Source organism: Acanthamoeba castellanii (genome assembly GCF_000313135.1).
Source record: "Acanthamoeba castellanii str. Neff unplaced genomic scaffold scf7180000084776, whole genome shotgun sequence".
NCBI classification, from domain to species: Eukaryota; Discosea; order Longamoebia; family Acanthamoebidae; genus Acanthamoeba; species Acanthamoeba castellanii.
The window spans coordinates 359,471-374,841 of record NW_004457586.1 but is presented as its reverse complement, the minus strand read 5'-3'; the positions used below and the strand labels follow the sequence as shown (position 1 = coordinate 374,841).

At 58.9% G+C, this 15,371-nt stretch overlaps 6 protein-coding genes across 6 annotated transcripts; 4 read left to right on the top strand and 2 right to left on the bottom strand.

Moving 5' to 3' along the window:
- Window positions 1–55: 55 nt before the first annotated feature.
- ACA1_279380 (thioesterase family domain containing protein) lies at window positions 56–655 on the bottom strand (the record flags this gene model as incomplete). The annotated part of the gene is made up of 3 exons (XM_004344649.1): window positions 56–211; window positions 299–409; window positions 467–655. 3 exons carry the CDS (start codon window positions 653–655, stop codon window positions 56–58), a joined length of 456 nt encoding a protein of 151 aa, XP_004344699.1.
- Window positions 656–987: 332 nt separating this feature from the next.
- ACA1_279370 (tetratricopeptide repeat domain containing protein) lies at window positions 988–2,395 on the bottom strand (the record flags this gene model as incomplete). The annotated part of the gene is made up of 4 exons (XM_004344648.1): window positions 988–1,233; window positions 1,345–2,084; window positions 2,112–2,138; window positions 2,275–2,395. The coding sequence occupies 4 exons, from the start codon at window positions 2,393–2,395 to the stop codon at window positions 988–990; spliced, it is 1,134 nt and encodes a 377-aa protein (XP_004344698.1).
- Window positions 2,396–2,647: 252 nt separating this feature from the next.
- ACA1_279360 (uncharacterized protein) lies at window positions 2,648–3,928 on the top strand (the record flags this gene model as incomplete). The annotated part of the gene is made up of 5 exons (XM_004344647.1): window positions 2,648–3,076; window positions 3,149–3,228; window positions 3,311–3,400; window positions 3,498–3,631; window positions 3,696–3,928. 5 exons carry the CDS (start codon window positions 2,648–2,650, stop codon window positions 3,926–3,928), a joined length of 966 nt encoding a protein of 321 aa, XP_004344697.1.
- A 480-nt stretch (window positions 3,929–4,408) lies between these two features.
- Window positions 4,409–4,910, top strand: ACA1_279350 (uncharacterized protein; the record flags this gene model as incomplete). Its single annotated transcript, XM_004344646.1, has 3 exons — window positions 4,409–4,493; window positions 4,564–4,750; window positions 4,814–4,910. Coding segments are annotated over 3 exons (369 nt in total), but the record flags the coding sequence as incomplete, so codon positions are not given.
- A 386-nt stretch (window positions 4,911–5,296) lies between these two features.
- ACA1_279340 (ATPdependent DNA ligase domain containing protein) lies at window positions 5,297–7,918 on the top strand (the record flags this gene model as incomplete). The annotated part of the gene is made up of 11 exons (XM_004344645.1): window positions 5,297–5,440; window positions 5,496–5,600; window positions 5,682–6,125; window positions 6,196–6,291; window positions 6,377–6,437; window positions 6,490–6,566; window positions 6,638–6,709; window positions 6,787–7,020; window positions 7,104–7,256; window positions 7,344–7,541; window positions 7,619–7,918. 11 exons carry the CDS (start codon window positions 5,297–5,299, stop codon window positions 7,916–7,918), a joined length of 1,884 nt encoding a protein of 627 aa, XP_004344695.1.
- Window positions 7,919–8,084: 166 nt separating this feature from the next.
- ACA1_279330 (serine/threonine protein kinase) lies at window positions 8,085–15,212 on the top strand (the record flags this gene model as incomplete). Its single annotated transcript, XM_004344644.1, has 23 exons — window positions 8,085–8,151; window positions 8,237–8,339; window positions 8,402–8,462; window positions 8,577–8,734; window positions 8,903–9,182; window positions 9,275–9,588; window positions 9,675–10,024; window positions 10,096–10,174; window positions 10,253–10,421; window positions 10,512–10,652; window positions 10,744–10,879; window positions 10,973–11,120; window positions 11,197–11,447; window positions 11,583–11,842; window positions 11,909–12,046; window positions 12,117–12,213; window positions 12,305–12,366; window positions 12,475–12,622; window positions 12,739–13,483; window positions 13,565–13,827; window positions 13,939–14,421; window positions 14,515–14,720; window positions 14,817–15,212. The coding sequence occupies 23 exons, from the start codon at window positions 8,085–8,087 to the stop codon at window positions 15,210–15,212; spliced, it is 5,055 nt and encodes a 1,684-aa protein (XP_004344694.1).
- Window positions 15,213–15,371: the final 159 nt, after the last annotated feature.

The following is a 15,371-nucleotide window of genomic DNA, read 5'->3' as shown; positions in this document are numbered from 1 at the left end:
TCGAGCGAATGTACAGAGCGAAAAGGGTCATTCAAGTCTCCTTTGCGCACCCCAATCACTGAGGCGTCGTCTCCTGAGCCCACCGGGAGTAGGTCTCCACGACAGGACCGAGCACCGCCTTCATGGCGGCCTGGGCCACCAGAGCGTAGGTGACCGTGGCCTGGGCGCACACCTGCTGCTTCTCGTCCAGCACCCGGACCGCCACGGTTGCCTGTCGTGACCAAGGGAGCCAGCCCATTAGAGAAAGGTTTGGAGAAGAGTGCAGCAGCCGCTCCCTTTGCTGTCGTGGGTGCAGTACCTGCTTGGCCTCAGCGGGCTTGGCTTTGGCGCGAACCTCCAGGGTGCTCCCCACACGAGCCGGTCGGAGGTACCGCACGTCCAGCCGCGTGGTGAGGGCTGGCCGCTTCGCCTGAGGTTGGTGTGAAAATTGAAGGGCAGGAAGTGTGGTGGAGGTGGTCAGGCGGACCTGAAGTTGAAGAGCCCAGTAGGCGACCTCATCGGCAAGGACGGAGATGATGCCTCCGTGGACCACGCCCGGGAAGCTGGAGTGGGCCGAGGAGGCGCTGAAGAAGCTCACGGCCTCATCGTGCTCCTGGTCGTAATAGAAGCGCAGGCCCAGGCTGGCCGCGTTGTGGGTGGAGCACCCGAAGCACATGAAGCTCTGGTCTCTGCAGTAGTAGTTCGTGACCTCACGCAGCCCTTTGCTCTTCGCTGTGGTTGTGGTTGTGGTGGCACTGCTCCCCCCATCCCCACCCTCGCACCCTTCCTCCTCTTAGCCCACCTCCACAAATCCTCTTCATCTTCTTCATCTTCAGGCCCGGGAGTGATTACCACGGAGCTGCACAGGGGGCTGCTGGTGGCACAGGCCTTGCAAGTGGCTTGTCAGCACCGCGGCGCGCCGAGTGGCACATCTTGTGTTCGCTAGGGTGGTGCTCCGCTCCATCTTTTTGAAACACAACAAAACAAGAAACGCCAAGTTTGCGGTTTCTAAGAAGGCTTGGCCGGCTGCTTGTCGGTGGGCTTCCGCTTGAGCTTGGCCTTGTCCTCGTCGGTGAGGAGCTCCTGGTATGTGTCGTCGAATTGGGAGAGCTCCTTCTCCAGGCCCATAGCCATCATGGTCTCGCGCATGCTCGCCAGGTCGTGCATCTCGCTGCCGGTCTCGTTCTTCCAGTGGTTCTCGATCTCGGCCACCTTGGCCTCAGCTTCCTCCCACTTCTTGACGTCGCCCAACGCCTGCACGCCATGGCACACCACCACGACCAGACACAGTGTCATCAGGAACCGGTCAAGTGGCGGACACAAGCGCCATCATCATCACGAAGCCCAGGACAAGTGGCGGCGCACCCGGTAGCAGGCAGACATGTTGCGCCAGCACAGGAGGGTGTCCATGCTGTCGGATGCCGCGTTCTTGAGGAAGGACGGGAGGGTCTTCTCGAAGCAGGGCAGGGCCTCGGCGTATCGTTCGAGCTGGATGTAGACCTCGCCCAGGGCGTACACGGCGTCGAGGTAGTCGTCGTCCTCGGCGCCGGTTGCGTGGGCCTGGGCGATTTCGGTGGCCTCGACCATGAGCGGGAGCGTCTGCTCCAGCACCTTGGCGCGCTTGGCGGGGGCGATCTTGGTCTCGTCGTCGTTGAGGTAGGCCTGGCGACACTCGGCGATGTTCTTCAGGATGGAGCCCACGGCCTTGTGCTTCGGCCCCAGGTGGTTCCGCATGATGGCCAAGCTGCGGTTGAGCGCCGCCTCGGCCTCCTTGTACTTGCCCAGCGTCCACAGGGTCTCGCCCACGAGGTGGTAGGCCTCACCCACGTCGGGGTGCGCGGCGCCGAGAGCGCCCTCGCGCAGCTTGAGCACGTCGTGGTACAGCGTCAGCGCTCCCGCGTAGTCCTCGGCCTCAAACTTGACGCTGGCCTTCTCCATCAGCTTGCTGGCGTTCTCCAGGCTGGCCTTGGCTGCTGGCGACAGGGGTGCCGCATCCGCCACGCCCTGCGACGCGTCGGGCTGCCCTGCGGACGAGCCTGCGGCGTAGTGCCTGCGCTGATGAGAGTTCTTGGGTCGGATGCCGGCACTGCTGCTGGCCACCCTCCCTGCCGATACGCCCCAACAGGTGGTACTCGATGACCGTACGCAGTCCCAGGCAGCTATGGGGATTGTGAGGGGAGGGACAGACCTGTTAGCCATCAAAAAGAGCATAAGCTTGAGAGTCGACGAGGGTCGGGCCCAAGAAGAGAAAGCAAAGTAGGCTGTAGTATTTAAAATTGGAGGGGGGGGTCGTACAAGCGCGCGGAAGCTGGCATCGGAGCGCAGTGGCCTGACCTCTTGCTGCCGCTACTAAAGGCACGGCGGCACTGTTTCTCCAACAACTCCGCGGCAGGTCTCGTGGCGTGAGGCGCTTCATCTTCTCGCTTTTTGTCAAGTTTTTCTCTCAGGCATTTCTTTTCCCCCACTCCTTTTCTTTTTACAATTTCCTTTTCTTTCGCTCCAGGAAAAAAGGGAAAAGTGTGAAACAGAAGTGGAGCCACAAGAGATGAGCAGTGGGTGGCCCTGGTCGTGGTTTGGAGGCTTCTTCTCCACATGCAGTACGGGTACAGGAGACATAGGAGATGTGACAATTGCTGAGGGACAGCGGCTCACCGCGCACGAAGCAGCTATGCCCATCATCAGTCTGGCTACGATCGAGAAACAGGAGCGGGCGAGACTCTTGCTTGACGAACGAACCGAGCTCAACTCTGAGACGGAACAAATCCAACAGATTTTGACGATCGTCGAGAGCTTACGGCGGCAGCCCAGCCCCCTGGACGAGCACCATCTCATCGCAGAGCTTCATCGCATCTTCCGCGTCTTTGATGGAAGAAGCATGCATTCTGCCACGCCAGCCATCGTGGACGACGAGACCGGCGCTACAACACCTGTTGACATTGTGCAACAGGGGGCCTCGCCTTTGGCTGGGCCAGAGCGGACGAAGGAGGCCAACCGGCTGCTGAGCGTCACGGTAGCCCGCAACGTGCTCACCTGGGCGCGCCAGCACCTGGCCGCACAAGCTGAGCGCGCCAAGGAGGCTGCCCTGCTGCGACGTGAGGTACGTGGCCACGGATCTCCATAGTCCTCCCCGGCTGCTTCATGCAGCTGACCTTGCCGGGTGTGTGGCCAGAGCGATGACGATGGCCTGGAAGGTCTCGTGCTATCACTGGCGGCTGCCCTCAATCAGGCGGAGCAGACCGAGCTTCACAGGTGCCGCCTCTCTTTCTCTCTCACGTGTTCCCCGGATGATGGCCACCTTGCTCACGCGTCCATGCATGCTCGTCGCAACCAGCATCCTGCAAGGGCTTCCGCCCTCCGTGCTTGGAGACGAAGGAGCACAGGAAGAGACACGTGTGTTCCTGGACATCAAGAAGGACATCCGGTATAGCTTGCACGTCTCTTTTTTCTGGGCCTGAGCTCTGTTCACATTCCTCATCCTTGTATTGTACTCCAATGCGCGCACGTGACTGTCACCACAGGGAAGCACAGAAGCTGGAAGGAAGCAAAGTCGAACGACGGCAGCAGCTGGTGGAGGTGGTGACTGGAGTGGTCGTCGAGCTGATTCAAACGCTCAGCCCCACACTGGTCTGCGATAGCAAGGGCAAGGAGAAGGGTATGCCACACGCAGCGCCGCATGTCACTTCATGTGTACTAATAGCCGCGATACTTGCTACCAGACGAAAACAACACAGAGGGCAGCGCTGCTCGTGTGGTGGCTTCTCTGCTGTCGTGCGTGGATGAACAGGACCGGCTTCGGCTCGTGATGGAGCAGCTTCTGCTGGCCAGCGGCAAATGGCTGCCCAGGGATCACGAGCGACGGGACGAGCGTCTCAGGGCCGTGTTCCGCCGTAGCCAATATGACGACGCCGCCCCACAGCCCACATCGGAGGCCTTGGTCATCCTCCCTTGAACGAGCTTGGCCCCTTTTGTTGTACAGACCGGTTCGCGTAAATTTTTCCTGGAGTAAATTGGGGCTTGCTCATCTCTTGAAGTTTCTGATCAGAATTGGACACACTACGGACGGGGCAATGAAGCGAGGTGCTGCTGCCCCCAAAAGGGCCTCTTCCACTGCACGTACTTCTTCTCTTCTTCCACCGCCGCGTTCTCTCTCTCTCTTTTTTGCACCGCAGGGTTAAAGCGGATGGGGGGGGGGGTGACTGTGCCTACAGGAGGAAGCGCGAAAAAGGCCAGGCTAGACCAGCCGCACCACCAACAGCAGACCAGCATTACGTAGTCTCCCTCCCTTCTCTTCTTTATTGCGGGGAGTTGACCTCCGTGGCACAGTTCATTTTTCACACAAGGGGCGAAGAAGAGCCCAGCTGAGGCATCGCGTGCTGAAGCCGCAGCTGACCCGGAGGGAGAAGAGCCGGCAGTCGTTAGCGGCGGAGATTCCCGGCTGTCTGGATGTGCCAAACATGAGGCCAGTGCCCGATCGACAGCGCCATGCAAGGCCGAAGTGATCGACCTCGAAGACGGTACCTGTCAGCTGTTACCACGGTGACACCTTCAACACCGCGTGCGATCTGATGCGTGCGGTGGGCAAAGGCACGGACGAGGCCGAAGGAGAATACTCGGATGAGAGGGAAAGCCTCCCTGCGCCAGCCAAGGTGCTAGCGGCACCAGCGGCACCACCATCCTCGAGCGTGTTCGCTCAAGAGCGGGCGGAGATGCTGTGCGCACCAGTGGCCAAATTCAAGCCGGCAGCTTATCTTTTCTGGGAGGCTGGTGCCGAGTACGCCCTCTTCCCTTCCCTTTCCTCGCGTGACAGTTCAACTGACTCGGGTCTGCCGCACAGTGTTCCCTTCATGCACGTCGTCAACGCATTCAGAACAGTGGAATCCACGAACGGGCGGTTAAAGATTGTAGAACTACTGACCAACATGTTCAGGTGACTCTTGCCTCCGCTGCTGTGTGGTGTGATCCCTCATACTAATTGCCACCACCCGCTTCCAGATGTATCATTAAGACGTCGCCCGAGCATCTCGTAGCGTGCTTTTATCTTTGTTCCAACAAGGTATGTACACATGCCCTGCCAGCCTATGTTGCGGCCGTACCCAACAGGGAGCTCACTGTTGTTGAACACACTTGCGATCACAGATCGCTCCACCACACCTCGGGATTGAACTTGGCGTTGGCGATTCGATGGTACATCATCATCACGTGTACTTCCACCTGCAATGGGTGGGAGCACTAAGTTTTCACATAACATATGCATACGCAGTTGATGCGAGCGATATCGGAGGCGAGTGGCCGCAGTGCCGAGAGTCTGAAGAACGATATGAAGGAAACCGGAGACGTAGGGCTGGTAGGTGAGCTTGCCAAGGGCCGGCAGAAGACCATTTGGACCCGTGCGGCCTCTTCTCTCACCTGCGGCGCTCTCCACAAGACGCTGCTCACCGTAACAACGCTCAAGGGGAACGAGGTACGTGACACCGATCCCTCGCAATGCACTTAGGTGGCACTCACGCGAGATCCAGTCGACGAAAAGGAAGCGAGACACGATCAAGCAGCTGCTCGTCTCGTGTCAGAAAGAAGAGGCTCGCTACATCATCCGAATCCTGCAGGGGAATCTCCGAATAGGGGTAACACCAGGCTTGCTCGATTGCGCATTGGCTGTATTCACACTATTCTGACTTGAACGCATTGTGTTGTGCATGTGTCAGGTGCTTGAGAAAACCTTGTATGTCGCGCTAGCCCATGCGCTGTTCATTGAGAAGCGAAGCAGCAGCAACAGCACGCAGACAGCGAGCTGGCCCTCCAAGGAAGAGTTTAAGAGCGTAGCCAAGTTGGTCACGCGTGCCTTCAACGAGATGCCCTGCTACGACTCGATCATCCCGCTCCTTCTCGAGAAGGAGAACCTGCTCGACCTTTCTCACGAGCATCTCCTGATACCAGGCAACCCCCCCCCACCGCCCAGACCACCCGAGGCGGCAGCTTTCATGGCGACCTTACCTTCATCCAACGCTTACGCAACCTTTTGTTCGCCAGGCACACCCGTGAAGCCAATGCTAAGCAGTCCGAGCAGTGGACCAGAAGACATCGTAGCTCGGTTCGGCGCTGGCGTGCAGTTCCTTTGTGAGTACAAATATGACGGCGAGCGCGCCCAGGTACCTGGCAGCCTACTTCCTTTCGGTTCTGCTCGTTTGCATGCGTCCACATCTCACCGCGAACTGCCAGATACACAAAGTCGGGGACAACAAGTACGCCGTATATTCAAGGAGGCTCGAGGACCACACTTCCAAGTTTCCCGACCTGATCGCCTGCCTGCCTCAGGTTTGTCTAGATGCTGGACAGCAGCAGTTCACCCTGATGTGTGCCTCTAACAGTTATCACTAACCTCACACGAGCGCGCGCGCAGTACGAAAAAGAAACGACACAGAGCTACATCATCGGTCAGTACCTCCTCCTGCTCTGTCAAGGTGTGTTTGTGTTTGTCGCTAAAGTCGAGACCGCACGTTCCTCTCATCTCAGATGGCGAAATCGTGGCCTACGATCGGGAGAGCAAGAAGATTCTCCCCTTCCAAACTCTCACGACTCGGGCTAGAAAGGTAGGGCAGTGACATTCGATTGCGACGACACAATCGCAGCACTCAGGCGCATTTACCCTATCCTCGTGCAGAATGTGGACCTCGACGCCATCAAAGTGCAGGTTTGCTTTTACGCTTTCGATATACTCTACATCAACAAGGAGGTACGCGTGTACCACCGACGGCCTCGGTCGGGGGCTCTTGCATTTACTAAGACTTTGAGGTTTTTCGCGTGGCCCAGGTGCTCGTCAACCTGCCGCTGGTTGAGCGAAGGAAGCGGTTGGAGAGTGAGTTTGTCCCAGTGGATGGCGGCTTTCAGATGGCTACTTCTCAGCTTGCTGCCACGGCGGAAGAGCTCTCGGCCCACTTCGATAGTTCCCTCCAGCAGGCCCACATAGAAGGTCTTGTGGTGAAGCTCTGGACCGAGGCTACTGCTACGTATGAGCTTGGCAAACGCTCACTCAAGTGGCTCAAGGTACTCACCTTAAGGCTGCTTGTGGTGCATGTGTTGTGGTGTGTGGTTGAGCTAAGCTCTGTTTCTCGTGCTCTCACGTTCAGCTGAAGCGCGACTACTTGGAGGGGTGCGCGGACACACTCGATCTGGTGGTGATGGGCGGATTCTATGGACGAGGAAAGAGAGCCGGCGTCTTCGGGTCGTACCTCCTTGGCGTATGGGATCCCGAAAATGAGGAGTATCAAGCCACTTGCAAGGTATTCAATCACACACACTCAGGCAGGTCGTGCTAGCTGACCACACGACACAACACGACCAACGACATGACACGACACGACACGCAGTGCATGACTGGGTTTAGCGACGAGTTCCTGCTCGCAACGGCCAAGTACCTCAATGAAGGCGACAACCTCTTGGCCAAGCCGCTCTCCTACTACCGTTACGGAGCCGAACCGGACGTGTGGTTCAAGCCGACCCTTGTGTGGGAGGTGCACGCCGCAGGAATATCCCTGTCCCCGACCTACCCGGCTGCCGCCCACCTGGTACACCTCATTCTACGTTTGGCCTTCACTGCTCGCACACAACAACAACCTGCTCACTAATCTTTTCAACCGTCAAGTTGGACGGTCGAGGCTTGTCGCTTCGGTTTCCGCGGTTCAAGCGCGAGCGGACCGACAAGAAGCCAGAGGACGCTTCACCACCCGAAACGGCACGCACCCACAACCATGCAGTACAACACCCAACAACCAGCACCTCACCGTGTTCTCCAGGTACTCGAATTATACGCGAAGCACGCGGAGGGCACAAGATACTAGCGGTGCAATCTCCGAGCTTGTCTTGCTTGTCCGTGGCGACGCCCTATTGGTTCGTGCAATATGGTAATTCTTACAGCCAATCTACTGCAAGTAGGCGACCTTAGCTCGTTTTAAGGTGATTCACACGCGTACAATGTATCGGCGTGCGGCAACCACTCGCTGAGTGGCCGATGGGTCCGGTATCAGAGAGTGCTCGCTCAACTTTTGGGCGTTCTTCGTCACACCTTTGTGATGTGTGGCCTTCTTCTTTTTCTTTCACGCACACTCCACATGGCGCACCAGCCGGCTGCTCGCGGCGTGCTTCGCTGCGTCTTCCTCCTGGTCCTTCTCCGCCAAGGTACACCTTAAAGACACCTCTGCGCCTTGCGCTCCGGCTCTTACCCCCCCCTCCCTTTTCTTCTTCTTTCCTTCCCTCCTCGAAGCCACCGCCTACGGAGTGCAACTCTACGGCGCGGGTTCACCCAACCCGAGTGCTGTGATGGCGGAGTGGGCCACCGCCTACAAGTACCACCGCGACGACGTCACGTATGTCTCTCCTTTTACTTCTACTTCCCTTCTTTTGGCCTCACCATCGCGGCGGCCCTCAGCATCGCCTACCAGGCCCAAGACCTTACCACAGCGTTCCAGGGTTACGCCTCGGGTGGCGAGGTGCCCTCCCTTTTCCCCCAACTAGAATTTTGCCGAGCCGTTGATATGTTTCTCCTCCCGTTAACAACTACTCATGTTCAACGACTGTGTGGCACATCTTCCCTCCAAATGCAGGACTTTCTGTGCATCGATCGTCGGGTGTCGGCTGATATGGAAGCGCAGTACGGCGAGTTTGCGCAGATACCGCTGATGGGCCAGGCGCTGGTGATGGCCTACAACGTCCCAGCGATCAGCTCTGCTGGCTCTCAGCTGGTAGGCGCATCCCAGTTGAAGTGATAGTGCTATCTCTGCTTCACTACTGATCGCACTGCTCGATTGCATCGACCTCCTCAGGTGCTCGAGAGAGACACATTAGGCCGTATCTGGTGCCACTCCCTTTCTCCTGGATGGCTGTTGCGGTGCGAACCAGTTATTCTTACGACTGTCGCGCCTTTAAACAGGTCAGGAAGCATCACCATGTGGAACGACTCGGCCATCCAAGCTGCCAATCCGGCTCTGGCGACGCTTCTGCCCGCCGAACCCATCTTGATCGGCTACAACGATAATACCAACGACATGACGATTATCGAGGTGCTCAAGCTGTCTCTGGAGAGCTTCAGTCCCGCCTTCAAGGGTGCATTGGCTGCGGCCAACAGAACCTTGGCCAAGCTGCCCCCGGCGCAGAGTGGCACCATGGTCCTGGCGGGCAACTCTACAGCCAGCAGGATCAGCTGGCTCAAGGTAATAACTACCTTTGCGTGTTCGTGGCGCAGCCTTTATTCCTACGAAACACTGTTTTGCTGACCATTCCACTTGTGCCCATGCCACAACAGGCGAATACAAACAGCCTCACGTTCGCCAGCTACGCTGACACCGTGCAGGCCAACGTCTCGTGGGCCAACATGGTGAACAAGGCCGGGATGAAGGTAGCTCCGTCGGTCACCTCCGTGCAGTCGGCGATGAACGATTTCCAGAACGCGTTTGTCGGGGGCAACTTCTCCGTCGACATTCTCGATGCCGCTGGCAACGCCTCGTGGCCGATGGCCTACATGACCTACTTCGCGCTGCTGAAGAACGTTTCCGTCTTCGACTGCACCGACATCCAGGAGATGCTCAACTTCGTCGCCTGGGTCCAAACCAATGATCAGTACGGTCCCACCCTATCTCTCCCCTCACGCAGAGAGCGCCCCTTCTGCGCGGTCACGCCTAAGCTGTCTCTTCTCTCCCTCGTAGAGCGTCAACGGCCGCCACCAACCTCAACGTGGTTCCCTTGGCGCTCGGTTTGCACAAGCGAATCATCGATCTACTGGGCACTGTGCAGTGCAATGGCGAACAGGCCTTCTCGGTCCCCTACCTCGTGGGTGCTGGCTCGCCGATCACCGTGGTCCGAACGTGGACCAGCGCCTGGTCCTCTGCCACCACCGCAGTCGAGTACTACCAAGCCTCGTCCAACCAGGCCAAGCAGCAGCTGGTCACGTACAACGAGGACTTCGGCATCATCAGCACCGGACTGTCGGCCGATTGGTACGCACAGATGGAGGATGCGGTCCTGCTGCCTCTCACCATTTACGCCGCAACGCCCGGTACGTCAGCGTCCTCGACATTCTGATGGCCTTACGCTAAGCTCACGTTCGCTCCTCTCTCCCTCTTGCAGCGTACAACGTTCAGGAGCTGATTGAGGCTGGGCTCACTCTGGTACTCGATATGGACACCATCGCAGCCATCTACCTCAGGTTGCCCCTCCTCTCTTTGTCTTTTCTTCCTTCCTGCAATTAATAGTTGAAAGCCATGACCCTAACCCCAACCCACAGCGAGATCACAATGTGGAACGACGCACAGATAAAAGCGCTCAATTCTCCCACTGTAGCTGCAGCGTTGCCGGAGCGACCCATTTTCGTGATTACCGTGACAATCGGTAATGCCATGAACGAGCTAACCACGACAGCGCTCAACGCCTCTGTGCCCAGATTTGCTACGCAGGTACGCTACGTTCGACTGCTGTTCCACATGAGGCTCCTGATTCTGGCTCTATGGCATAGTAATCCCATACCCCGATCCGACGCTTTACAGGTGGGTGCTGGCCCGTTGGTCACCTACCCGGTCGAGGCCACCAACCGGTCAGTGCAAACCAACTCGCTCACGGCGTTCGCAGCTGTGATGGCCGCCAACGCCGACACGTTTGGCTTTTGGCAGGCCTATGAAGTGTTCTCTGTACGTACAAAGGCCTCGTTCTATTCCTCCTCTTATGGTTGGGCGCCGGCGCTCACACATACGTCCGGTCGCATTGTGTGTGCCACACAAGACTCAGGGCATAGCTGCGGCTTCGCTCATCAACCCGGCAGGCAATCCGGTCCGAGTCTCCGCGACATCGCTCCAAAGCGCTGTGAGCGACTATATGAGCTCCGTGGTCAATCCCACGTTCACCTCGCTGTTGCTGAGTACGTCTGTCCGCCCTCCTCGACGTGCTGGAGCATATCACCACCGCGAGTGTGGGGGCTCACTCCGGGGTGAACAACCTTCCCGGACTACAGGGCCAGGGAAAGAGAGCTGGCCTGTTGCCGTTTTCGGTTCTATCATCTACAGGAAGCGCACCATGCAGGACTGCAGGAAGGCAGCTGCTCTGGCCAACTTCACCTACTGGTCCCAGACCAACACTGAGGCTCTCCGAATTGCCGAAAGGTGCTGCCCCCTCCCCCGCTTGCATGGTAATTCCGTGTTCAACTGTAGAGCCACACCGGCGCTAACCTCCATTCAGGCAGGGATTCGTCGTTGCCTCTTCGGTGAAGCCGTTGTACAGTATCCTGCTCAACGAACTCAAAGGGTTCACGTGCAATGACGAACCGGTGAGCACCCTCGCCAGCTGCATATCCAATGGCGCCTTGTGCTCCGACGTTGGCACGTGTAGCAGCGATACCCACAGCTGCGTTTGCCCCGACGGCCGAGAAGGGCAGTATTGCGAAGAAGTCACGACCTCGTCTGCAGATGTCGCGCTTCCCATCATTCTCGGTACGCTAGCTCGACCATTTGTGTGGTGTGTGCGGTGTCTCTCGACCATGTCTGTCAGTGCGATCACGACAAACTATAAGACTGAACTCTTGTTTATGTGGCTTTGTGTCCCATCGTTTGGCACACGCGCAACAGGCATAGTCATTCCAGTTGCCGCCTGCGTCTTTCTGTTGCTGCTGGCGTTCATCATCGTGCTGGTCGTCATCATTCGCCGCCAGAGCAATCAGACCAGCGACTGGGAGATCGATTTCGACGAGCTCGAACTCGGCGAACACCTGGGCACTGGCGGCTTCGGTTCGGTGCACCGCGCAACGTGGAAAGGCACCGAAGTTGCTGTCAAGATGCTGACGTCGGACAAGATCACGAAGGACCTCGAAAGGAGCTTCAAGGATGAGGTCTCAACCCCCCCCCCAACCCCCCTTCGGCAACTACAGCTCCTCTTGGGTTGCGCTCACCCGTAGCACCTCATCATTGTCATACAGGTGCGAGTGATGACGGCGCTGCGGCACCCCAATGTGGTGTTGTTCATGGCGGCATCGACCAAGGCGCCCAAGATGTGCATCGTCATGGAGTTCATGACCCTCGGCTCACTCTACGATGTACGGCTCCCCAGCTGGTGCAAGCAATTTCTGCGTGCGATCTCATGCGAGCTCCTCTTCTCGAGTGCAGTTGCTGCACAACGAGCTGGTGCCAGAATTGCCCTTTGCGCTCAAAGCCAAAATGGCCTACCAAGCCTCCAAGGGCATGCACTTCCTCCACTCTTCTGGTACGATTCTCACTGCCGAGCTGCATGCATACATGAAGAAGAAGCCACCCGCTCACGGCGCATCTCAACTGCTACAATTCATGTGCGACAGGCATTGTGCATCGCGATCTCAAGTCGCTCAATCTGCTGCTCGACAACAAGTGGAACGTCAAGGTACTGTACCTGTCCCGTAGGTTGGGCCTCTCATACGGGTTCAGCTGCCCACCGGTTGGCCTCATCTGTAACACCAACCAACCAACCGACCAACTTTGATGGGCGCAGGTGAGTGACTTTGGCCTGACCAAGTTCCGGGAGGATGTGTCCAAGGGAGGCGGGAAGGAGGTGGCTGGCAGCGTGCACTGGACTGCCCCGGAGGTCCTCAACGAGTCGTCCGATGTCGATCTTATCCTGGCCGACGTCTACAGCTTCGGTATTTACATCCCCTTCCCTCCCACCACAAACTCGTCGCGACATCTCAAACCTTGCTTGGTCGTCTTCCGCGCGCGCGCAGGCATTATTCTGTGGGAGCTCCTCACCCGAGAACAGCCTATTTTGGCATGAGCCCTGCCGCGGTGGCGGTGGCGGTGATCCGGGATGGCATCCGGCCTACAATCCCCGAGTCGGACGGCACGTCCCCGGTCGAGTACGAAGAGCTGCTCACCAGCTGCTGGCACCAGGACCCCACCATACGCCCGACGTTCCTCGAGATCATGACGCGCCTGTCGTCCATGCACGGCGACTCTTCGTCGGCCCTGGGCGGCGCGACGTCGTTCACCTCCAAGACGTCGTCCCACTCCTCCTCATCGGGGCACTCGGGCAACAACGGCGGCGCGGCCGGCGTGAGGCGCAGCCTCTATAGCTCGTGGGGCATGCCGTCCAACACCTCCGGGTCCACCGGTTCGTCGTCTTCGCACTCGTCGGCGAAGGAGGCGCCTGGGGCGGCAGGCGATGCCGGTCCGGTGAAAGCCCCGCAAGGCGAAGTGACGATCGTGTTCACGGACATCACGCGCGCCGCGTCGCTGTGGGAGTTCAACGCTGCGGCCATGCGCGACGCCACGCTTCTGCACAACGCTGCGCTGCGCGCGTCATTGGCCCAGCATCGCGGCTACGAGGTGGTCTTCCTCCGCGACCGCAACTCGGGCGAGGGCTCCTTCTGCATGGCCTTCCACACCCCCAGCGAGGCTCTGGCGTGGTGCTCCGAGGTGCAGCGCGCACTACTGGCCGTGGCCTGGCCGGAGGCACTGCTGGACCATCCCGGTGCTGCCGAAGAGTGGGGCGACACCGACGACAGGTTCGTGGCCACACGCCTCCCCCACATCACACCACCACCGCGGCTCTAGCGGCTTATCTCTCCCCCCTTTCCCTCCACTAGGGTCCTGTTCAAGGGACTGCGCGTGCGGATGGGCGTGCACGTGGGAACGCCCAGGGCGGTGCGCGATCCGATAACGCGGCGAGTGGAGTACATCGGACCCGTGGTCAACGCCACAGCTCGCATCACCGCGCTGACGCACGGTGGTCAGATCGTGCTCAGCCAAGCCGTCTATGAGAAGATCAAGGCCACCGCCGCTGGTGGGCACCCGCACAAGAACCGGCTCAGAAGCTTGGGCCGGTTCGAGATGCCCGATTCCCCCAACGGTGCGATCTCTCTCACTCACTCACTCTCTTCGTAACCCATCATTTTATTGTTTGGTGGTGGGGCCTCGTAGCTAAGGCTGTGTGGTGGTGCCTGGTGGTTGCGATGGCTAGGCTCGAAGCTGTTTGAGCTCAAGGTCCCAGGACTCGAGGCGCGGTTCTTCGGCGGTGTGGCGCACGGAGGTGACTTGAACGGGCTGGGCGAACGGTCGAGCGACTCGGAGGGCCACACCAAGCGGTCGTACGACAGGCAGGACGACAACGACAGCACCAGGAGCGCCGGCTCGGCGCATGGCAGCGACCGCGATGGCGGCGACATGCAGACGACGGTGGGCGAAGGCATGCAGTTCAAGGAGGACAACTTCCTCACGTCGGCCAACCTCTGCCGGTGGATCATCGACTACGGCGAGATTCAGGTGGGCAAGCAGGTGGGCCTCGGCTCCTACGGTGTGGTCTACAAGGGCAAGTGGAAGGGCGTCGAGGTGGCCGTCAAGCGGTTCATCAAGCAGAAGCTCGATGAGCGCCGCATGCTCGAGTTCCGCGCCGAGATGGCCTTCCTCTCCGAGCTCCACCACCCCAACATCGTCCTCTTCATCGGTATGCGAGTCATACTATCACCACCTTGGCCGGCTTTAGGGCAACTCGGCACTGACGTAAGAACTCTGCTGCGTGTGGTGGGGGGGGGCACAGGTGCCTGCGTGAAAAAGCCCAACCTCTGCATTGTCACGGAGTTCGTGAAGCAGGGCAGCCTGAAGGACATCCTGGCCGACCACTCCATCAAGCTCACGTGGGACCAAAAGCTGCGGATGCTCCGGTCGGCCGCTCTGGGCCTCAACTACCTCCATTCGCTCAAGCCCATCATCGTGCATCGTGACCTCAAGCCATCCAACCTTCTGGTACCACTCTCGCTCCCTCATTGACATGCGTGAGTCGTAGGCCACCTGGTGGTGTTCTGACCTAACCCTACTCTAAACGTGCATCGTTGACGCCAGGTGGACGAAAACTGGAATGTCAAGGTGGCCGACTTTGGGTTCGCGCGAATCAAGGAGGAGAATGCGACGATGACCCGATGCGGCACTCCCTGCTGGACTGCGCCGGAGGTGATCCGCGGGGAGAAGTACGACGAGCGGGCGGACGTCTACTCGTTTGGCATCACCATGTGGCAGGTGCTCACGCGCAAGGAACCCTTCGCCGGGCGCAACTTCATGGGCGTGTCGCTGGAGGTGCTCGAGGGCAAACGCCCACAGATTCCCAGCGACGCTCCTGCCAGCTTCAGCAAGCTGATGCGCAAGTGCTGGCACGCCAATCTGGACAAGCGTCCGTCAGCAGAAGACGTTCTGGCCTTCTTCGACCGGCATGTGGGCGAAGGCCTCACCGATGTAGCATGAAGCCTTGGAAATAGCAACTTGGGCGTAACATCTTATGTTCTCGTTCTACACGCACGCTGGAGCGGTGAGGTTGGGCTCATGCCGGGTGGCGCGCCACGCTCAGGGCCTTTCTCGGCTGCCGCGGGCGGAGAGCAGGGGTCCATCCCTGTTGCTGCTGCT